Source organism: Trichechus manatus, unplaced genomic scaffold (assembly GCF_000243295.1).
Source record: "Trichechus manatus latirostris isolate Lorelei unplaced genomic scaffold, TriManLat1.0 scaffold00107, whole genome shotgun sequence".
Taxonomy (NCBI): domain Eukaryota; kingdom Metazoa; phylum Chordata; class Mammalia; order Sirenia; family Trichechidae; genus Trichechus; species Trichechus manatus.
Window position 1 is genome coordinate 5,038,717 of NW_004444043.1, and position 25,007 is coordinate 5,063,723.

Genomic DNA, 25,007 nt, shown 5'->3' on the forward strand with positions numbered 1-25,007 from the left:
TCAAGAAGTGACAAATTGGTGATGAGCTTGTCACACAGCAGGGACTCAACTTCCGACTAGGTTAAATCATCAATAGTCACAGCACACACTGACATAACACCCTATATTTAACAATCCCCAAGCGTGATAGAACAATAACAATATTACCTTTAATGACTGTCTACTATTCACCAGCATAAGCTAAGCGTGGTGCTTTCAGACAGCTATAAAAAAATCAGAAAAAAAGTAGAATGTAATGGAGGAAGAGGTACACAGTGAGGCTAAAAAAATAGTGACCATATTATAAATTCTTTGTATACCTCTACAGATTTTGGGCTTGGCCATAAAGGGGTTTAAGACAGAGAAAGAACAACATGGTCAGATCTGAGTTTTAGATAAAGGAGAAACTCCAGGGAAAGTGAGAAATTTTTGCTTTTTTCCTATTTACGAAAAACGAAAGGGCTAAACTAAATGATGCCTTTCATTCCAAAGTTCGTACAGGCTCGCTAACCCCAGGACAGCTTCAGTCGTTACAGACGTTCTCTCAGCAATGACTGTTACTTTTGCACAGTCATCTTCCAAGACGCCAGTCAAAGGCTGCTACCTCCTGAAGTGCTCTTTATAATTCCTGCATCGTTATGAGTCAGAATCAACTCGACAGAAATCGGTTTGTTTTTTGGTTCCAGTGACAGCTAATGGAAACCATATTCCTATGATCTGCAGTAACGGTGCACAACTGTTTGGGTGTTTTAATTTTGTTTTTTAGAAACCCACCCACTGCCGTCAAGTCAATTCCAACTCATAGCGACCCTACGGGACAGAACTGCTCCATAGGGTTTTGAAGGCTGCAAATCTTTAAGGAAGCGGACTGCTATCACAGCTTTCTCCCGTGGTACGGCTGGTAGGTTTGAACCACTGACCTTTTGGTTAGTAGCAAAGTGCTTTTAACCATTGCGCCACCAGGGCTCGTTGTTTTAGAAACAAAACTTATCTCAAGTGCAATACATGTATCTCACCATGTAAAACCGGTGTTAAAAAAAAAAAAAAAGGAGTGGAGTTGTTCTGGTTGAGGGAGAAGAAGCCTCCCTCGTTCCACACAACCTCCTGAGCAAGAGTTGGGCAGCCTGTGAGGTCCAGGAACAGACTCTAGGTTCCGTGAAACCCTTTTGGAAAACCACTGATCTGCAAAGCCCATCCTGCCTAATGGTTTATTTTAATTGTTGTATTATGTTATTATTTAAATAATAGATCAACATTAAATTTCTACATACTATAAGTATATCACTAGTTTGATTTTAAAGCATTACCAAAGGACAGTGCCGTGCTCATAATAGATATTCAACAAGTCTTTTCTGAATGACATTATATGTCATAAAATAAGCACTAAACTACTTGTTTCCATAAATTAAAAAGTGTCTATTGTCTATGAATGCTATACTCAAAAAACAGTAGCATTTTGCTCCAACTTAGAGTGTATTATGTGATAAAAAGAGCATGAATTTGGAAGCCAGATTCACTTTCATAAGTCATGTGGTCTTGCCTTGAATTTTACTATTTTCCTCTGCGAAGAGTTGTTGTTATTAGTTGCTTTTGAGTTAGCCCCCAACTCATCATGACCCCATGCACAACAGAATGAACACTGCTTAGCCCTGTTCCATCCCCGTGACAGGTTACAGATTGGACCATTGTGATCCAAAGAGTTTTGGCTGATTTCCAGAAGTAGATTGCCAGGCCTTTCTTCCTAGTCAGTTGGTCTTAGTCTGGAAGCTCTGAAATCTGTTCAGCAAGATAGCAACATGTAAGCCTCCACTGACAGACGGGTAGGTGGTGGCTGTGTGCGAGGAGCATTGGCTGGGAATCAAACTGCGTCTTCTGCATATAAGGTGAGAATTCTACCACTGAACCACCACTGCCCCCATTCTGCAAAGAAGGTGAACCATTAATAGCACTGAAATTCGGGTTCCTGGCTGTAACCAACAGTAGCTGCCTCTGGCTGAGTTAAGCAGAAAAGGAATTTATTAAAGGATATTGTGAAGCACAGAATTATTGGGAGCACTGAATAGCCGAAGTGGAGGCTAAGGATCAAGAAAAACATGTAACTCAATGAGAGAGAGAGAAAGAGAAAACAAGGGAGAGCACACCTGACCTTTTAGTTAACTAGGCTGCACAGGTGCTATTGGTTTTTAGAATCTAAATGGCATGACCTGGGTCCTAGACCTAGAGCAAGGGAGGCTGAGCAAGTAAGTACTAGCTGGTATTTTCAGCCACCATACTGGACAGTAGTAGCCTTTCCTCTCCACCAAGATTCATCAGACAGAAAATTCCTTATTAAAAAGAATTCAGATACTGGGGGACCAAAACAATAATCCACTACCTATCTGACATGAACTTTTCAAGTGAGAATATATGTAAAAATGCTTTGTAACTTGTGAAGTTCTACATCAGTTATTATTCTTAGTAGATGGGTCCTCCATGTTTGAGAGATAAGATCCGAAATGGCTTGGAAGGACTAATGTTCTTTTCTTCTTATTTCCTCATTGAAAACATACTGACCCTGCAGAACTCTACTTAGACTTTGCTGAGTTTATAGCCCAAGGCAAAAACAGTCAAGGTCTTTTTGAGGGGCAAAGTTATTCTCTTTGCCTCACCTCAAATCATATACCAAGCTTCTCAAAGCTATAGAACTGCTTACAGGAAAACCAAATAAGCAACTTGTACATACTGAGTTATAAAAATTATGCTGAGGAAGTGCCATATCATTTTCCAAAATGGTTGTACAATTTTGCATTCCCACCAGCATGGCATAAGAGTTATAATCTCCCACAGCCTCTCCGACATTTGTTATTTTTGGTTTTTTTGATTCGTGCCAGTAATGTCGGGGTGAGATGGTATCTCATTATAGTTTTGATTTGCATTTCTCTATGGGCAAAATACTGAACGACGCAGGAAGCATCAAAAGTAGATGGAAGGAATTTACAGAGTCAAGTACTAAAAAGAATTGGTCGATGTTAAATTATTTCAGGAAGTAGCATATGATCGAGAACCCATGGTACTAAAGGAAGAAGTCCAAGCTACACTAAAGACATTGGTGAAAAACAAGGCTCCAGGAATATCAACTGAGATGTTTCAACAAACGGATGAAGCACTGGAAGTGCTCACTCATTTATGCCAAGAAATCTGGAAGACAGCTACCTGGCCAATAGACTGGAAGAGATCCATATTTATGTCTAGTCCCAAGAAAGGTGATCCAACCGATGTGGAAATTATTAAACAATATCATTAATATCACATGCAAGTAAAATTTTGCTGAAGATCATTCAAAAGGAGCTGCAGCAGTATATTGACAGAGAATTGCCATAAATTCAAGCCAGATTCAGAAGAGGACATGGAACCAGGGATATCATTGCTGATGTCAGATGGATCCTGGCTGAAAGCAGAAAATACCAGAAAGATGTTTTATTGTCTATGCAAAGGCCGACTGTGTGGATCATAACAAATTAAGGATAAACTGCAAAGAATGGTAATTCCAGAACACTTAATTGTGCTCATGAGGAACATATACATAGATGTGTATATAGATCTGTTTGGACAGAACAAAAAGATACTGCCTGGTTTAAAGCAGGAAAGTTGTGTGTCAGGGTTGTATCCTTTCACCATACTTAATTCAATCTGTATGCTGAGCAAATAATCCAAGAAGGTGGAATATATGAAGAAGATTGCGGCATCAGGAATGGAGGAAGACTCGTTAACAACCTGCATTATGCAGATGACACAACTTTACTTGCCGAAAGTGAAGAGGACTCGAAGCACTTACTGATGAAGATCAAAGACTACAACCTTCAGTATGGAGCACATTTCGACATAAAGAAAACAAAAATTCTTACAACTGGACCAATAAGCAACATTATGATAAACAGAAGACTGAAGTTGTCAAGAACTTCATTTTACTTGGATCCACAATCAATGCCCATGGAAGCAGTAGTCAAGAAATCAAACGATGCATTGCATTGGACAAATTTGCTAAAAAAGACCTCTTTCAAGTGTTAAAAAGCAAAGATGTCACTTTAAGGACTAAGGTGCTCCTGACCCAAGCCATAGTGTTTTCAATTGCTTCAGATGCATGCGAAAGCTGGGCAATGAATAAGAATTATTGAAGAATTGACGCCTTTGAATTATGGTGTTGGTGAAGAATATTGAGCATACCATGGACTGCCAAAAGAACAAACAAATCTGTCTTGGAAGAAGTACAGCCAGAATCCTGCTTAGAAGCAAGGATGGCGAGACTTCATCTCACATACTTTGGGTAAGTTATCGGGAGGAATCAGTCCCTGGAGAAGGACATCATGCTTGGTAAAATAAAGGGTCAGCGAAAAAAAGGAAGACCCTCAATGAGATGCATTGACACAGTGGCTGCAACAACGGGCTCAAGCATAACAACAATCATGAAGATGGTGCAGGAGCGTGCAGTGTTTCTTTCTGTTGTACATAGGGTCTCTATGAGTGGGAGCTGACTCAATGGCACCTAACAACAATAACAACGAGCATTTCCTCATGTGTCTATTAGCCACCTGAATGTCTTCTTTGGTGAAGTGTCTGTTCATATCCTTTGCCCATTTTTTAACTGGATTATTTGTCTTTTTGTTGTAGAGGTGTTAGATTTTCCTATAGATTTTAGAGATTAGACCTTTGTCAGATTTGTTGTAGAAGAAAATTTTAACTCATCGAAAAAGACCAGACTTACTGGTCTGACACAGATTGGAGAAACCCTGAGAGTATGGCCCCCAGACACCCTTTTTTTTAACTCAGTACTGAAGTCACTCCTCAGGTTTACCCTTCAACCAAAGATTAGACAGGCCAATAAAACAAAATGAGACTTAATAGGCATACCAGCCCAAGGGCAAGGATGAGAAGGCAGGAGAGAACAGGAAAGCTGGTAATGGGGAACCCAAAGTCGAGAAGGGGAAGAGTGTTGATATGTTGTGCCTTCCTACCCCATACACACTTTCCTGCTTCAATCCAAATATGAATCTTAGAAATTTATATCTGTGTAATATTCATATAGATTTCAGAAGACTATAAATCTTATAAGAAAAACACTGTGTGAATTTAAGATACAGGTACCATCTTCAACAAAGTTTATATTTTAGTATAAGAAGAAACAACAGCTTCTTAACCAAAGTCAAGGAAAAAGCATAATCTAATAGATAAGAAGAAGTTTTGGGTATCTTGTTCCAACCAGGATGAATTAAACATGAGTCATCATCCATTCTAATTGAAATAACTTTTACAATGGGAATTATAACAGAAGCTCACAGAAAAATGAGAAAATTAGATGAAGATAGACGGAATTGACTGATGCAAAAATACTATGTACAAACAAAAAGCATATAAGAAAGAACATTCAGATAATTTGCAATGGCTTGCCCAATACTTTCTCTTATTTGCATTTGGGCTATAGAGATTTCAACAAATATAAATGAAGACACCTACAAATACACCAATGAAATGGGCTTTGTTTCTACACTGCTGTGCTGTGGAATGTGGTTCCACCATAATAATGCTGCCAGTGTTACTCCCTGCAGAGGGCTGAACAATTTGCTATAAATTCAATGTATGGAAGAAGTAAGACACAGTTGCTGTGGCATCTCTATATTAAAAAAAAAAAACAATGCAGAGATGACAATGACAGGGGCCTCCCTTGTCCCATGAATGGTTTCCTTTAAAGTGTGGACGACTAAGGCAAATGCATGGTTGTTAGGGTGTTGCTTCTGATCATCACTGAGATGAGACTGACCTACAGTTTGGGGATCATTTTTTCCTCCCTTTGAATTAAATTTCAGCAAAGTCCAGTCCCCTAATACTCCTTATGTGATTCATGAAATGGGTAGATAAGAGACAGAAAAAACAATCAAGCAGAGTTTTTGTTTCAAGTACAGGATCAAATATTTCCCATTGCATTGAAAGGCATTAAAGGGAATTGTCATTTCCTTTAGGAAGGAAACAAAAAAATTTATGAAAGAATCTGACATTCAATAAAATTAAAATTGGTCAGGTCGCAATTAAAATTGGTGACCAATGGCACATTCCAGTCAGATCACCTAGTATAAACTGCAGTGACCTTGTTCCAAGATTGCAGAAATTGCTAAGGACAAGTGTGTGCTTATTTCTCCGCATATGATGAGCACATGATGCAAGAGCCTATGTATGGGGAGATTAGGGTATCAGGATGATGGAAAAAGGAAGGGACATGTGACAACCTTATGGGGGGTGTGGGGGCTGCCAGTGTGGGAAGAAAGTAAGAGTCTATATTTGATAATTGGGACATGAGTGGGAGGGGGTGTGATGATATGAGGATGAGCCTCAGAAGGAGGGAAAACCAACCAAGAACAAAAGGTCACATAAAATCTTCAGCAGTCAGCTAATCTCAGCCTAGGGTGTCACCACAAGGTGTTTTATCTGCAATTCATGCAAATTCAAATGCATTTACTAGCATATGCAAATTGTTTGCAGATGGTGTATGGGTATCTAAAAATATGAAGAGGTAAACTCTTCTAGCAAAGGTCACTCTTTTCTAAAATTCATGAGATGGCAGTTTGGGAGGAGAACAAGCAGTGGAGAAAGTGGGAAATTTGGTGGAATCTGCTGAAAATCTAAAGTAATGTAAAGCTCTTCTCAGTCCCTTGGGTGGTACAAATGGTTAAGTGCTAAAGAAAGAGTTGGTGGTTAGAAGCTCTCCAGAGGTGACTAGGAATAAAAGCTTAGTGATCTGCTTCCAAAAAATCAGCCATTGAAAACCCTAAGGAGTTTACATCTATCCTGACACACATGGGGTCTCCATGAATCGGAATCAACTTGATGGCAACTGGTTCAGATTTTTGATTTCCCAAAGCGGGGCACGAGAGGAAGGTTTCTGGTTCCCATAGTCTCTCCATGGACTCAGGCTTTTAATTCTACAGAGAATCTTTTTTTCACAGCCACATTACCAGAGCACTCCCAAACGTTGTCATTTAAGTACAAAATCATTGGGAAAATGTCTCTAAGTTTATGTGATTCAAAACTCAAATAATCCCTATCCCTAAATAGAGAAATGTGAGCATTAACTACTGGCCTTCTGAGAATTAGACTAAACCTTACCTTATTACCTAATTATCACTCTTGGTAATAATATTCATAGCATCCATAGCTGTGGCACTTAATAAATTTTCCCAAAACCTTTTACTTACTTATGACCAGCTTATACTCACTCAAGTTTAATTTAAAAAAAAAGTTAATATAACTAGTAGTTTTTTTTTTAAGACTGAAATTCAAGCTTCAGCTTCCCTATGCCAAACTCCAATCACAGCATAACTAAAATTCACCCTCCCCCCACCACCACTATAAAGATTTCCAGAGTCCCTGGGTGGTGTAAATGGTTAATGCACTCGGATACTAACTGAAAGGTTAGAGGTTCGAGTCTACCCAGAGGTTCCTCAAAAGAAAGGCCTGGGGATCTACTTCAGAAAAATCTGCCATTGAAAAACCCTACGGAGCACAGTTCTACTCTGACACACACGGGGTTGCCATGAGGCAGAACTGACTGGTTATAAAGCTTCCGCAGTCCTGTACCTGCCTTTGAGTCACTGCCAAACGAAAGTGATGGTGGCTGACTCCCTGGCTACAGCAAGCTCTTAATAAATACCTTCTGTTTTCATTTGGGTGGTCTTCATTTATTTCCACCGAACAAATACCACTGTGGAGTCAAGATTTATAAAATCATTTTCTGTAATAAATCATCTTTGTTGTTTGTTCAAAGTTGCATGCACATAAGATGTTGGCAATCTTTGTGTACCAACCCCTCCTCTTGGGAGAAACAGGGCCCTGAGTACCAGCACTTGGTAGAGCCAGGCTATTAAGTATTTACTAAACACAATGCTGTAGCATTCTGGTGATTACAGTTCTCCGAAGGAAGTAAACTTACTGAAGCATGTGCTGAACACAAGGAATTAATTTCACATCTACTTGGCCACATATTAATTTAGCTACGCAGTTAGATAGATGTTATGGGAATGAATGAGCTCAAATTCTGACTCTACCACTCTGAGACACTTCACAAGTTACTTAACCTCTCTAGACTTTCTCTCTGAATGTGGGTTGTTGAGAGCAGTAAATCAGATAACATGCAGATGTGCTAATTTTATTCCCAGTTGCCTACACTGCATTCAAATAGTCAGATAGCTGAGTTAGGTTCAATTCCATAGATATACAGATTTTCTCGTTAAGTTAAATATGGACATTCAGATACCAATGTGGCAAAGGAGGCTCTGAGAAGGGAATGCTTGTTCAAGGTCACACAGATAGTGAACAGCAAGGCTGGGTCTGGAACACAGGTCCCCTCTGAAAACAATATTTTTTTTCTCTCTCACTCTGTAGTCTTTGGTGACCTACTTTATGTGGACTAACCAAATATGTCCTGATTTAAAGGACACATTTTCTATACTTCCACATTCTATAAGCTTCATAATTAAAATGCACACTCACCATTGGCACACACTCACACACATACACAGTACAACACGTATCTTAAGAACCCTGGAACAATAGGCTTTTATTGCAATTAATTGAGTGGCTAAAACATAAAAATTATGACAACTCTTTTTAGCTAGTGAAAACAAGATTTTAACTTTAGTTTCTAAACTTAAGAAGGCTTTGATCTGAATAGGAAAGTAACCAATATCTAAATAGTATCTTGATAGTATTAAAATGAACAATTTGCCAGTTTGTGGTTTTATTATTTTTTCAGCGTGTTCTTCTTCTGGAAACTGTGCAAGGACTAAGATAAATACAATGAGGGCTTTTTATCTCTTCAGTTAGCCTTCTTTGTTCAGCATGTTACATGAGTATCCACTGGCCGATTAAATTTGGAAGTCCTTGGGTGTCTTCTCTAATGCAAATAAAGCATTCCTAGCACTGACCTGTCAAGGTCTTCATGCTCTAAATTTTTATATATTTCTGGATATAAGGAAACAAGAGAAAATATAAGGATCCAAGAGGTAGTTAGAAGAGAAGATTGAAAGAGAAAGATAAATAAGTACACCTGTCTGGAAAATCTGCTCAAATGCTTAATCCATTATTTAAAAAGGATACTTATCTCTTTCCCTTACTGCGATTTCCATCTGCCTTAGAGGCTTCAGGAATTTGTGAGTTTGTTATTTAAATAAGAAATTAAAATTCAAGCGACTATCAATTATTCATGTCCATAGTGCACTGGCTTAGCATAAATTATACCCAAACTTCATTTTAACCTATAGCATCAATCAAACCCTTTATCAAGAGATTCCCCAAGAGACTAAGTCGTCAAATCCTTGAGGAGAATAAACTGAAGTCAACAAAGGGGAAAACAAAGGGGTCTGAAGATTGTATTCTCATTATCATAAGCCTTGGAATAATTAATACATTGTTTTATAAAATGAGTATTTACAGTTCAGGTGGCAAGTCTTGGAGGAATTCTTAGTTAGATAACTATTTTCTATATTTATTTGTCATCTATTAAAGAATATACAACCATTTAGAAGCGCCTATGGATCTAGTTATTTTCTTTCTCAAAGGTGTCTGAACATTCTCCCTTTTACTCTACGAAAGACACCAAGTTAAAGGACTAATATATTTGTGTCAGTCAGGGGCCCATCAAGAAACATTAGACACTTTTGTACTGGGTAATGTGAGAGGAATTTATTCAAGGGACTTAAATAAAGACACGGGCAGGGTTTGGGAAAACCAATAGGGAATAGTGCAGTGTCGTGGGCTAGCATGGCTGGAAAACTGATGGCCCTTAGACCTGAGGGGACTTGGGAAGGGAGTGGTGGTGGCTGTTCAGGTACCATAGAGTTGGTCCCAACTCATAGCGACCTCATGGGTAACAGAACAAAATGTTGTATGATCCTGAGCCATCTTCATGATTGTTGCTATGTCTGAGTCCATCACTCAGTGTTTGAGTCCACTTCACTTTGAGGGAGTGGTTATGGGTATCCAAAGAGGGCAGCTTTTAGGAGAGGGCCACCTGGAAGGAGTTATGATCTTTAGGGATGCAGCTAAGCCAAATGACCCACAAGGAGGGAGCAGAGAATAAATACATCTTCCTCACTCTCCTGCATCTCACTGATCTCCTGCCTGAACCTTCCATTAGCCAAACCCAGTGGAAAGCCAGAGAGCAAGGGAGCGCATTAATGCAGTCCCTAGAGGTCAGCGTTGTGGTGTTCACAGCATAGTGGAGAGTGAAGATCAGCTACCTCACATGGAATACATTTTGCTAATTCATCTAGATGAGCCAAGCATGATCAGTAATTTGTAATCAACAGTAAGAGAGAATGGATAATTTACATCCCAAACTGAACTGAAAATCATCTTCTCGGTATCTGTTCTCACCTCTCTATTCTTTACCTTGGTAAACGTGACCCCATCTACAATAGGAAAGGTGTCATAAAGAAATAATGTGTTCACAGGTGCTATGAAAGCTCATTGGAGGGGTCCCCAAGCTCATGAGAGAAGGCTGCAGAAGGCATGGCAGAGCAAGTGACATGAGTTGAAGGCAGGGAGGAATTATTCAGGTGCAGGTGGTGGGCGGCTGAACAGTTCTGGCACATTCAGAGAACTGCACAAACTCTCAGGGCTGATAAAGAAAGGGGGTGGAGGTGTAAAAAATACAGCAGGCTTAATAATGAGGGAGGTCTGCAGGGTCTTATATTTTTAACAAAATGTCAAGACATTAAAGGATTTTAACGTTCTTATTTTGTTTCAGAATTATCACTCAGGCACAGGATAAGGGTGAGAGTGCAGACCATTTAGGGGACTCTTAGAAGGATCTAGGTGAGAGAAAGGGGGGTAAACCAAAGCAATGGCTTATGTGAATGAATGAGGGTTGTGTGTGAAGCTTTTGAGAGCTATTACAGCAGAGAAATTAAATGGCAAGAACTGTCAGGGCTAGTGACTAAGGGGTTACTGAGGGAAAGGGAAAGGGCTGGCTGTCTTCTGGTCTGAGAACCCTTTTCCTAATCTGCTACTCTCTACACGAGGTGCCAGCACCCAGAACACTTCTTAAAACCAGAAGATGATAAAAAATGTTAACTATTTCAGTGTAGTGCATCACAAAACCACATGTACAGAAATACATTTTCTGGAATATTTATTGCAGTTTCTTCCTCCTTGATGATAAAATCTATAACTGTGTATAAAAAGTGCCAGACATTTCTCACAATTGCCTGTTTTGTATACATTACATCTGAGCCAATGTTGCATAAACTCTTTTGATAATAATTTAATAACTACTGTGTTAGAAATACAATGTAGTACTATATGCTATGTAGCATATTGTAGACGCTGTTTTGCAAAAGAATTAGTTACAAATGGGAAAACTTACAGGAAAAAAATCATTCCCTGCAAAGGGCCTAACTTTTCTCTGGTAAGTCTTGTCTGACTTACTTTGCTATAGGATAATTTTATCTAAACATATTTGGCTAAACCCCCAGTATGAAGAAACAGTACTTCTACCTGTTAAGACCAAAGACCTATAGCATGGGCTTTTTCTCTCTAATATTGAGTTAGGATATTTCCCATATTATCAGAAAACATTGATTACATTCATTGGCTTTGCCTTGGAACACTATCTCATGACAACAGTCCTCATCTGCAGGAATGAAAAGAGAAGGCCACACACACATTGGTTTCTGCAACATGGCAATGTTCTGAAAACCAGAAATGACGTGTGAAAGGAGACTAAAGAACCAGAAGAAATATTCTTCCACGCAGTCTGGCTAAATCTGCCTGGAAACAGAAGTAAGAAACAAAATGAAAAAATCCATTCCTTTAGGGAAATGAATCTTTAACCCATGGGTTAGTTTATTCTCAAAAGGAATTAGGTTCTGGGTTCACGTGCCACACATTCAAAATATAATGTCATGTCTCATCTACTAAATATGTTGCTATGACTTTTAAGCAGAGAGAACATTGAACAGGAAGCAAACTGGGAAGGGATGATCTAACTCAGACATCAATAATTCATTTATTGGAAATAGGAGTAGTGGTATGAGATGCCAGGAGACTGTTTCATTTGAAGGGAGGACATCTTCTATTTTAAGCCTAGAACAATGCAGTCAGCTTTACTTGACATGCCAATATGAATGGAGGAAAAGCTGAATGGGAGACAATGGTCTCTAATAATGCTATTTCTTCACCATCGATTATTTAGCAAGTCTGACACTCCACCATTTGGGAACTTGAAAAAGGGACAAGAAATGGAGCTTTTATAACTGTTATACTTCAAAGGGGATTTCCTTCACCCCAAACCTTTGGCATTACAAATGCAATCATGCAGGTCTAAGAGATGATTTGCATAAAAGTTTGAGGGTACTTTCTCTTTTAGTACTGAAAACCCTTCTGACATTATAGCTTCTTACTAAGTCATCTTCCAATTCTACCCCATTAGTTAGCTGTCTATGTTATTTTATCATTGTATTCCCTACGCTTTTGGCACAGAACAATCTGCAAAGTACAGTCTCAGAGAATACTTGTTGAATGAATGAACAAATGCAGCCAAGTCTGAAATAATCCCAAATACACTCTGAAGCCTATGGGACTGGTTGTACAATGAGGAGGAGGCACCTGTGTAGCAACATATACCTCATCTTTCTCCATTCTGATCATGATCAGGCATTCCTCGCCCCCACTATGTCATATCAAATTCAAGGACTTGTAGTCCACTGGGAGATGGGGAAATGGAATTGAAGAAAACTAGTATAGTCTGAACGAGTCACGGCTCCCAGTCCAAAGCAGAAAAATCCATAAAGTTCTAACCCTGTAAATAAATAAAGATTTCCAAGTCTAAATTTAAATTAAAAATGTTCATACGTATACAAATTTTGAAGTATTGCTTACCAAGATTTGGATATATAAATAGAAAACATGATTACAATAAGAACAGCTACTACTTATCCAGCACCTATACATACACACACACACACACATACACAATTACATTGGAATAAATATGCACTATGCTTGTTGTTTTACATATTTTATTGCTAATCTTTATACATATTATTATACGCGTTTTAGAGATCATAAAGTTAATCAGGGAGGGCCAGGGCTAAAAGTAAATTCTTTTAAACTACAAACCCACTCTATTTTCAAATGCCGAGGGCCCTCAATTTAAACAGAATAGTCTATCCATGGATCCATGCATAAAAACAAAGGTAGGGAGTGGTGGTATTGTACCTCTGAAAATGTCAAATTTCACTGCAAGACTACCAATTTAAGCACACATCTGGGAAAATGCTTGCATTCTCCAATTATCAAACTCCAACTATATTTGATGAATCATGAACAGGGCTGGCAATGAATAAAGAGGTCACATTAGAATACCCCGGAGTGAGGGTGACAAAGGTGATTCTTCTTGAACAAAGGTCTTGGGGATAGCCAAGTTTAAAACAAATAGTCACATAGGATACAGTTTTTAAAAGGCACTCTGTAAAGAGCCATCAAAGACAATAATTAAAGAATTGTTTTCACACATAGACAATGTAAAGACTATGGTCATCAAAGATCAGCCACACCTTTGGAGAATAGTTGCCATCACCACTGAGTTTTGTATGTGAAAAACTGCACACATAGATTCAAACAGACTGGCTATGGAACTGAAACAATTTGTGGTTTCTAGCTATAGACCCTCTTGTCCCTTAAACCTTCTACGTAAGGATACATTGGATGTTAACATGATCTAGACATCCCTACACTTAGTTTTCCTGTTTCTCTTTTCTCTATACAAATGTTAGTTTATTAGGTTCCTATCCTTTTTTTTTTTTATGTCACTGATGAAGTTTTTGAGTATTGTGCCCAAACTCCATTACCCTAAAGCCCTGTGTTTTTAGATTTTGCAGGGTGCATCTATTTTCAGGAACACAGACGTCGCAAGGTATCTGCTGTGACTTTCTAACTATTGAGAGCTTCAAATTTCTTCTTTAGAGTGTTTTGTGCTAGTTTTCAAAATAGGCTTAAAATACATTAGCTCACTTTGAAAAGAGAAACTTCTGTGTGAAATCCACTAACTTCAAACACTATAAACTAGATAGCAACAACCAGGTCTGAAAGAAAACTACCTGGCTTTATTTAGGCCCCCTTTGTATTTTCTTCTTAGGAATGTTCTGGAAAACTCTATCTACATCAACAGTTTATTAATATGTTCACCATTAAATATGATTTGTAATATTTACTTGGTTGTTCATATTAATCTGCAGACTATTTTCCATAGCACTTTATTGAGAATTTTTTTTTTTTTGTGGGTGGTGATAAAAAGCCACATATGTGATCACAATTTCCTAAGTAATGTGATTTTATCTAAATGCATTGACTCATTTAGTTAAATCATACTAGTCGAGAAAACCTTCCCTAAAGAAAAAAGCAGACTGGAAATGGCACATAACAAATGAGCAAGAATTCTCTCTGCAATGTCTGTTTTCCCAGACTAAAACATATACATAAAAACCCAAAGAATTATCCTGGAGGAGCTTTGCAGTAAAAGGAAAAAAAATGTTAACTAACATGACATAGAGATTGGAAGCATTTACTAATCTTTTAAAGAATCTGGGTCATTTTAAGCAAGAAAACCTTTCCCCCTTACTTTCTGAAGACTGTTGGGATATTACGTGTTATCTCATGGAGGTGCAGTTTCGTTAAAACGATTGTGCTAACTGGAAAGTATAAACGTGGTTAAATGATTTCTATGCCTCTTCACTATAGGCAATCCTTGTAGGTACATCAGGCATATTAGTAGAAAACACAATCACTACAGAGTAGAATAGAATAAAGGAGAAGCAGAATAAGAACGGTCCTGACAGAGACCTCAAAGACAATAGATAATTAAAATTTGTTGAATTTAACGGAAAAGAAACTTTTTGTTTTGCTTCTCCCTTTAGCACCCCAAGAGCGCAAAAATGTGTCTCATGCTAATTGCTATGTGAGGGGCAATACTCCCCAGTACTACTCTCAAGAGTTGGAAATGCTGACTCATTCCCTAGGGCTCTCTCTGTAGTTCCCACTATGTGGACCACCCCTTTTTATTAGGCAGAAGCTTCAGTGGAGAGACAGTTGTTTATCTTGAAGGAAATTAGCGATCACTCGTTACCAAGGCTTTCCAAGAAAATACTTCCCTCAGTATGAGCAGAAAGCAAAGCTCCAGGCAGGCCTTGCCAGACACATGCCAGCCACCCCTCACGTGGGCCTTACTTGTTCTCATTGCTTGCATCATAACGAGGCATTGGGTCCAAGTCATTCCCATTCACGTCACAACTCGCCAGAGCATCCTACGGCCACAGAGGAGAGAAAGGAAACGGATGGTCATTAGTTAGCCATTAACCTACAGGTTCATGCCTTCTTAAACACATTTCTGCAAGAGAATAATTAGGTTAACTAAGATGCTCATGGTTCAGTGGTGTCAGGCCACCTTAGGGAGGGATTGCTTGTCTAGTAATAATCCATTAATAATCAGTGCTGTATTTTTCTGCTGTAAGAGGAAGAAGTACTCCACACAGACCATACAAGTGCCCAGTGCCCATTCTTGCCAGCACTTTTCCCCTCGTACCTAGAACTGAACCCCTCCACCCAATTCACAAAATGTGTATCTATCAAAGATGGCATCAGCAATTACCACCTTTTCTGTAAAGTACTCCTTGACAACCTAGAAAAATGATTTATTCCTGTGGACCCTCTTCCTAGTCCTTAATTCATTTCTTGAGTATGCAAGTTCCTTAGCATAATCTAAAGACTATAAGAAACAAAAATAATTCACCAATAATTGTTAAGCCAATTAAAAATCATGTTAGGTATTCATTAAGTCAGGTATCTTGGGACTTCTATTAGGCAATATCTGTTTGGTTTCAGATATTGTATCTACTATAAAAGAGTCTATAATTCAGACTTTTTACTAATACTCAGTGGCCTTTTGCCCAAACCAAAATAATAAAGTTTTATTATATGCCAAGGTTTCAACACAAGGCAAAAGTATCTCCAAAACCAAAGTTATATTTGTTGGCTTTTAAAAACGATTGTGAAAAAACTTCAAATTACTAAAAAGATTTTACTGGGTTGTTATCATCGTTCAAATTTACATCACAGTATACAACGTAGTTTAGGATATTTTTAATTTTTTTATGAGGAGCCCTGGTGGGTCAGTGGTTAGATGCTTGGCTGCTAACCAAAGTCAGCTGTTTGAACCCACCAGCTGCTCTTTGGGAGAAAGATGGGGCAGTCTGCTCTCATAAAGATTTACAGTCTTGGAAACCCTATTGGGCAGGTCTACTCTGTCCTATAGTCGCTGTGATTTGGAATCAACTTGATAGCAACAGGTTTGGTTTTTGGTCTGGAGATTTTCTTATGCTTTATGATTATCCCTGTACAGCTAATGGCATAGGTAATTCTAGAGAATTTTCTTTCAAGGGAATAAAAAAGAAAAAGTAAAGAAGGTAATCACAATTAGGCTAAAGCTATCTGTATTTGATCAAATATATTGTTACGCAGTGGGGAGCAGGGCCAAACTATAAAACCCCTTTGACAAGAAAGACCTCTCAGCTAGGAAACAGGCAGCTATCATTCTGTTCTTATATGTGACCTTGGATAACTCATTTCAGCCTTCAGATACCAATGTCTTCACCTATCAAATGAGGAGACTGAACTGACCTTTCTCTTTAGTTCCAAAGCGCTGTGACGTGAATAGCCACAAAGCTATCTGAGTATGCTTCAGACCAGGGTGAGAATAGCCACTCTACACTCTTTGTTCAAATGGCAACTAAATAAATTTTACAGTTCCTTCATAAGAAAGGGAATTGACTAATCCCTATGGACCACAGTGGAGCTGATCACTATTGTCCTTAAGAACAAGAGAGGCAGAGAGAGAATGCTATCAGCAGAATAACTTGAGAAAAGTTATGACAACACTTTTCTCCATAAAGGAAACAAAGAGTGATGCCTAGCTACTTGGATGAACTGTTGAAAACCATGGCTGTTGTTGGTAGCTAGATGGTGTGGGTGGTGGAGTTTCTGCTACCTTATCATCTGCTTTTTAAAAAAGGTCAGCACACCAAAGGCACTGGACAGTTTAATGTGTTATCTCATGCTTCCTGCACTCTAAAAGCACATCTTTTACAAGAAAGGAGCAACATGGAGAGCCTACTGTATCTGTCAGCTGTTTTTAGTAGCTTTCCCCCTTTCTGATAATCCTAACATGAGTTCCTTTGCTCCCAGGGAGGGGAGGCGGTCCATCCACAGCCAACACTCACATAGTTCTGCATCAGATCTGGGTGTGTTCTCTCAATGCCATCATCCAGGATGGTGACCACTATGTTCTTTCCCGTGTAGCCTCTCTTCCAGGCTCCTTCAATATTCATGTCTGATTGGCAGGGATGCGTGTTGTCACTGCAGTGCTGAAGAAGAAAGAAGGAATGTTGGACGTTAGAGATTATTGAATAGTTAGATGATGGGAGAATTAAGCTATGTGTTAAGATAATGCATTAAATTAACTGCAGTTTGGTGGGTTGCCAGGTAGAGGAGAAACATGGATCTTGCCCTTACCTAACAGGGGAAGGTAGGAAGGAAAGGTGTAGGGAAGGCACGTGAAATAGAAATCTCTTCCACCAGCTCTGACCTGTTGTGATGCCTTAAACTCTTTGGAAGAATATAATAAAACAAAGTTTATCTGAACAGCAGAGTGATGGATATATCACGTTATTTCACACAGGCATGTTCTAGTGACACATGGAATTACCTCAGATAGGTGCCATAGCATTTCATTTATAAATCCAAATCAGGTAACTGAAGAACACATACTTCATAATTTCTTAACTAGGCACCTAGACGCCAACCCAGCTACGAATGGGAACTAACTTTAGGCAGCTTTTGTACAGTGTCAGCCAGGTGTACTACTGTGAGAAACCCATAATTGAGAGCAAATAACAGGTTCTCCAACTTCCTTCAATACTTTAACAATGGCTGCCGTACCCTAATTTGTGAGGGGCAGAGCGACTCATTCAGGGCTACCTGGAGGAGGGAATGAACGGCACAAAGTACAGAAAGATGGATGTACACAGTACACAGGAGAATGTGTGTAAGGGTTTCCAAGCGCAGGCTGTAAAAACACTGAACTTTAGATCATTATATGTAGCAACTGTATTCTGTAATGGCAACAACATGTAAACATATTAAGAAATGAATTAAACCAGAAGCTTTTCTCGCTCTAATATAGTAGCATTCGTCCAACCCACACGATTGTTCTTTCAAAGTCCATCTCTTTGAAATATCCTTCTGAGTGGTGCTGTTTTCCAAGTTCTTGAGACTCAGAAGATGAATAAAGGAGAGGAGATGTGCTGAAAGGTAATGCCATAGCAACACGGCCACCTCAGGTCTTCACCATTCACTCTTTTCTGCCTGCTTTGTGATGCTTTAGCACTTAGGAAGCGAAGACAATGCAAAGCATTGTATGCTCTAACCATAAAGGAGATCCCACTGCCTTTGATTCATTTAATACACACTTCATTGAGTGCCTATGACATTCTGGGGGGATGGGGTAACAAGGCACAGGAGGTTCCTGCCCTAACAACCCTCCAGTGAGGAGACATAGATAATAAATAAATAAACAAATAAACAAGACCATTCAGAGTGCTCCTTGTGTTTCAAAAGAGGGTGATATGACGGTGAATGTGAGAGCTCTGGGTACCGGAATTCAGGTGAGATGGTCAGGAAAAGACTGCAGTCTCTGAGAACGTGAAATGTGAGCTGAGAAGTGACTGATGGGAAAGAATTGGTCTGCCCAGGACCCTGAGAACAAGTGTCCCGAAAGGGAGCAGCAAACGCAAAGATTGTGTGAGGCAGAGAAGAGCTTAACACATTGAAGAAAGAGAAAGAAGGTTGGTATTGATGAAGTAGTGTGAATGAGGGAGAGAAGAGCACAGAAGGCAGGAAATTAGAAGGGGAGGCAAGGTGAGACGGTGCAGAGGTTTGCAGGTCATGACTTTTATTCCAAGTACAACCTCAATGGGAGCGCATTCCTTTTCAAACTTTATCCCTCAATATCAAATGCTAACTAGTGACAAAAAAAAAAAAAAAAAGAAAAAAAACCAAACCAAACCCATTGCCATCGAGTGGATTCTGACTCATAGCAACCCTCTAGAACAGAGTAGAATTGCCCCATAGGGCTTCCAAGGAGTGGCTGGTGGATTCAAATTGCCAACCTTTTGGTTAGCAGCCTGACGCCTAACCACACACAGTGCCACCAGGGCTCCTAACTAGTAACAGATACTCCCAATGCCCCCGACATGAATGTGCTAATTTATTCCTTAAATAAGATTGCCTTTTGTTGAACGTTTCTAAGAAAAGGGGTTACCCAGACAATACAACTTCATACAGAAGAGAGGTTGATGTATTTTAACAACATTTCCATCTCTCCCCACCTTCCTGGCTTCTTCCTGGCATTCCAAAAACCAACCCAAATCCACCCCTATTGGGTCAATTTCAACTCAAAGCAACCTTATAGGACAGAGTAGAATTGCCCCACAGGGTTTTCAAGCTCGTAAATCTTCAAGGAAGCAGATTGCCCCATCTTTCTCCTGTGGAGCAGCTGGTGGGTTTGAACCACTGACCTTTTGGTTAGCAGCTGAGCACTTTAACCACTGTGCCACCAGGGCTCCTTTTCCTGGCATTAGAGGGTCTCAACACATTCTTTCATCTGCTAATCCAAATCCCACTCCCCTACTGCCCCAGTTTTCTGGGCACAGCTCAGGTCTCACCTCTGTCCACAAAGTTCTTCAGCCTCCTCGTCTCTTCCCTTCCCTGAATTTAGAGGCACACACATAGATTCAGTCCTACACAATCCAGCCCCTACTTACATAACTCTATTGAATTGCTGCCCCCTGTTGAATTCTGTGTGTTAGTTTTGACTCCTTGATTGTAAGCACACAGAAGACCATGCATTAAACTAAGCCTAACCTAAAAACACGAAAAAACCAAACCAGTTGCCGTCAAGTCGACTCTGATTCATGGGGAACTCTATGTGTTTCAGAGTAGAACTGTGCTCCATAGGGTTTTCATGGATGTGATCTTTTGGAAGCAGATCACCAGGCCTTTCTTCTGAGGTACCTCTGGGTGGGTTTTAACTGCCAACCTTTCAGTTAGTCGCCCAGCGCTTAATGGTTTGCACCACCTGAAATTCTAGTAAACACTGGTTAAGTAATTACACTTAAGAAATGAGGGCATATCTTCATCTTTATTTCCAAGTTCAAAACTGCCATTATGCTTACTGCTCTGATCTTTGTTCGCTGAGATGACAATGAAGGAAATGGTGTGGATTTCCAAAATGCCTGTGTTTTTCAGAAGTCTCATTCTGGCCAAGAGTTTGGGCCTCTCCTCACCAAATATTTTACTTAAACACCAAGCAAGCTTGACAGGTTTCCATGTCATTTTCTTCGCAAAACCTGCCCTGGCCACCTGTGGTATCAATTGTGACATGGAGTAATGTTAATGTGGACACGAGGTGGGCCACAGGAAGGAAACGCACAGGAAATGGGTCATCCACAAATGGGATAACCATCCTGGAGTGGAGGGATGCTGCCTGAAATTGTAATTATCAAAATGAAGAAAACCAGTCATCTATGGAAAACATGTGTGCTGAAAGTGGAGCACTTAGGTTTTTTTCTTCCACCTCTGCTTCTGTTAAATCTGCCTTTATCATTAAATATTCTCATACCACTGTTTCCTATTTCTCCTTTTCATCCACCTACCCAGTATAGGTGGGAGGCAAGGAAGGGGAAATATCCAACAGATAGTTTCATTTGGATAATCCAATATAGTGAGTAGCCAAAATGTCAAAGGGTAAAAGAAAACTATGAGTTAATCAGAGCCAGGGATGTTTCTTGGAAATGAGATAAAAAGTTAGAGAACCCATAGATCAGAACCCTAAATCCTGAATGTGAACTGTAGATTTTTAAAAAATTTTATCATGGTATATATATATATACATATATATATACACAAAACATGAAGTAGGAGATTTTAACCCTTTTCAAGTATACAATTCAATGATATTAGTTACATTCCCCAGGTTATACAATTGTCACCACTATCTATCTCCAAACCTTCTTCATCAGTAGTTAAGAACTCGGCTGCTAACCAAAAGGTTGGCAGTTCGAATCCACCAGCTGCCCCCTTGGAAACCTTACGGAGCAGTTCTGCTGTATCATATAGGGTCTCCATGAGTCAGAATTGACTCGACAGCAGTGGGTTTTTTTTTTTTTATTATTATTATAATATCACATCTTCAAAGAGGTCTTTTGGAGCAGTTCTACTCTGTCCTGTAGGGTCATTGTGAGTTGGAATTGACTCGATGGCAATGGGTTTTGGGTTTTTTTAGAAACAGAAAGTCAGTATCTATTAAGCAATAATTACCCATTACCCCCTTCCTCCCATTCCCTAGTAACCACTGATAAACTTGTCTCGATGCATTTACTATTCTAGATATTTCATATAAGTGGGATCATACATTATTTGTCCTTTTGTGTCTGATTTATTTACTTAATGTTACGGATTGAATTGTATCTCCCCAAAATATGTATTATAATTCCTAACCTCTATGCTTGTGGTGGTGCAGTGGTTAAGGGCTCGACTGTTAACCAAAAGGTTGGCAGTTTGAATCCACCAGCCACTCCTTGGAAACACACGGGATGGTTCTACTCTGTCCCGTAGGGTCACTATGAATCAGAGTTGCCTCAGTGGCAACAGGTTTGGTTTGGTTTCATGCCTGTGGTTATAATCCTATTTGGGAATGGGTTATCTTTGTTGTTAATGAAGCAGCATTAGTGTAGGGTGTGCCTTGAGTCAATCTCTTTTGAGATATAAAAAAGAGATTAAACAAGCAAGCAAGAGAAGCAGAGATGGGGAAAGAGAGATGCCAAGCTTTTACACGAAGATAGCCCAGGAGCAGAAACTCAAAAGAGACAAGGACCTTCCTCAGAGCTGACAGAGATAGAAAGCCTTACCCTAGAGCTGGCACCTGGAATTCGAACTTCTAGCCTCCTAAACTGTGAGAAAATAAATATCTGCTTGTTAAAGCCACCCACTTGTGGTATTTCTGTTATAGCGGCACTACTAGATAACGAAGACACTTAACATAATGTTTTTAAGGTTCATCCATGTCATAGCGTGTATCAGCATTTCATTCCTCTTTATGGCTGAATAATATTCCATTGTATGTATTTACTACATTTTGTTTACCTATTCATCTGTTGATGGATATTTGGGTTGTTTCTACATTTTGGCTACTGTGAATAATGTTGCAATGAACATGGATGGACAATATTTGATTCCTTGCTTTTGATTCTTTTGGTTATATACCTAGGAGTTGGAATGGTAGTTTTTTTTTTATTGTGGTGAATATATATGTACCAAAACACTTGCCATTTCAATAAGTTCCACATGTACAATTCAGTGACATTAATTATATTCATCATGTTGTTCAACCATTACCCTTAACCATTCCCAAATTTTTCATCACCCTTAACAGAAACTCAGTGTCCTCTAAGCATTATGTCTTCTTTCCCCTCCCTCCCATCCACCCCTGGTCACCAGTAATAAACTTTGGTCTCTATATGCTTGTCCATTCTAGATTATTTTATATAAGTGAGATCATACCAATATTTGTCCTTTTGTGACTGACATGTTTATCTATTTTGCAGCATGTATCAGGACTTCCTTTCTCTTTATGACTAATATTCCATGGTATGTATGTACTATATTTTGTTTATCCATTCACCTGTTGATGGACATTTAGGCTGTTTCCACCTTTTGGCTATTGTGGATAGTGCTGCAATGAACTCTGGTGAACAAGTATCTGTTGGCACTCCTGCTTTCAATTCTTTTGGGTATAGACATAGGAGTGGGAGCTATAGATTTTTAACACTTATTTCAAGTGATTCAGGACTCCAAACATGTTTATAATACAACTGTTTTATATACCAAAGGTACCCAGAGAGCAAAGACTACGGGAAATGCCGATGCCAGTCAATACTTACCAAGGATGAGAACAAGTTACTCACTGCCACAACTGCCTGGTAGGAATGGTCTTTAAACTGGGCCCTATTTGCTTGGAAGGCATCTATACTAAATCAGGACCCAAAGGGAAAAGGGACACATATTAGCCATGATTCCCTCATTCATAGTACACCACACTGAGAAGATCTCTGCCAGAACTAAAGAGCTGTGTCTGGAATTGTGTTACCACATGTCCGGTCCACAGCCTAACATTCACAAAAGAGGCTAGTCAAAAACTTCCAGCATATTTGAAGTTGATGAAAACCACATATGTGCACAGTACACGCAAAAGATAAATATTTATAGTAAACGTACGTGCCTTCAGTCCTGAATAATTTACTATATTTCAATGATGGTCTATGCACGGGTGACTTAATGTTTAGAAACAACACTGGACACACACAATGGAAAATATCCCACAGAAAGAATGGTTGCAACTTAGGTCTCCCATTTTCTCGTCCATAAAAGCTTTTATTCTTTTTAGGAATGAAATTTTAAAGAGGCTGCTCTGTGAGCTCTAAAGATGGCCTTTTCGATTCCAGGGTTATGAGATGTTCTGCTTATAAACCACATTGGGTGTGTCCACTTCTCCTGTGTCTTCATAAACACATCACAGTGTTTGCTCAGTGAAGGAACAGTTTATCCCTAAAATAAACACCTTTGTTATGTTCTCACCATCATTTTCTTCAGACTGGGGAAAACAAAATCAAACAAACAAGAAAAAAACCTTCAACGTCATTCTTTTCTAACTTCTCTCAGTTCTGGGGGTCTCCAACAAACTGCCAATTTATATGCTGCCAATCTGGGACCCTGGTGGCGCAGTAAGAGCTACAACTGCTAACCAAAAGGTCAGCAGTTCAAATCCAAAAGCGGCTCCTTGGAAACCCTATGGGGCAGTTGTACTCTGTCCTATAGGGTCGCTGTGAGTTGGAATCGACTTGATGGCAATGGGTTTGGTTTTTGGTTTAATAGACCGTTAACCATGTAAACATCTGTTGCTCATTTTTACAGACACTGTGGCTCATGAGACTACATTTATGACTATACAATGCTAATAAGCAAGCAGAATTAAATACACAAAAATCTCTTTTATAGACAAATTCACAAACATGTCTAGTTAACTTAATAAAGTGTATATATACTTGAAATTTTTCATAAAATTTGGAGGCTGAGAGTTGTAAGAAATTGAAAAAAATAGAATTGATATTCCTTTAAGTTGAAATATCTCTACAATGATTTACTAGGTACTTACTGTGGCCAGGCATTGTACTAATCACTTCATGGGGATTAGCTTCATTTAAGACTCTGAGCAACAATTTCAGGGAGGTATTTTTATCATCTGTTTTCCTTTTATTGTGGTAAATACATATGTATCAAAACATTTGCCATTTTACCATTTTGTGCATGTACCCTTCATTAATTATGGAATAACATGATGAATGTAATTAATACTATCTGCTTTTAACAGGTAAAGAATATGAAACTTAATCAGCCTAGGTTACCTGCCAGAGTTCAAAAAGCTGGTCAAGAGTGGAATCAGGATTCCAACCCAAGCAGTTTGACACCAAAGCTTAAGGCTATGGAAACTCGTTTATTAAAAGTTGAAACAGAAAGTGCTTAGAACAGGACAAAACATGCAAATTTAGATAAGAAGCAGATATGGAGTGGATGCTAGAAAACACAGAACCAGTAAAGACACTTAAATACCAGAAAACACATTGGCCTGAGCACTGTGATCAATGCATTTAAGTGATAAAGTGGAATATAGTTGGATAAGACCTTAGAGACCTTTTAATTTTGCCATATTCCTCTTATTCCAACACATCTTTTAGAAAATCCCTTGTTTCTACTCAAATACTTTCAATGTCAGGAAGTTCACTTCTTTATGAAACAGTCAATTATCGCTGGTAAATCAGTTCTTTAAAAAAAAA

At 39.1% G+C, this 25,007-nt stretch overlaps 1 protein-coding gene across 1 annotated transcript in view; it reads right to left on the reverse strand.

Annotated features, from left to right (window-relative positions):
- The window catches only part of PCSK5 (proprotein convertase subtilisin/kexin type 5), a 364,026-nt gene that overhangs the window by 183,117 nt on the left and 155,902 nt on the right, over positions 1–25,007 (reverse strand). Inside the window, exons 4-5 of the mRNA XM_004383285.2 lie at positions 17,280–17,423; positions 15,232–15,308 (exon numbers count right to left, since the gene is read on the reverse strand). Of these exons, the coding sequence (XP_004383342.1) occupies positions 15,232–15,308; positions 17,280–17,423 (221 nt within the window). The remainder of the gene's footprint in view (positions 1–15,231; positions 15,309–17,279; positions 17,424–25,007) is intronic.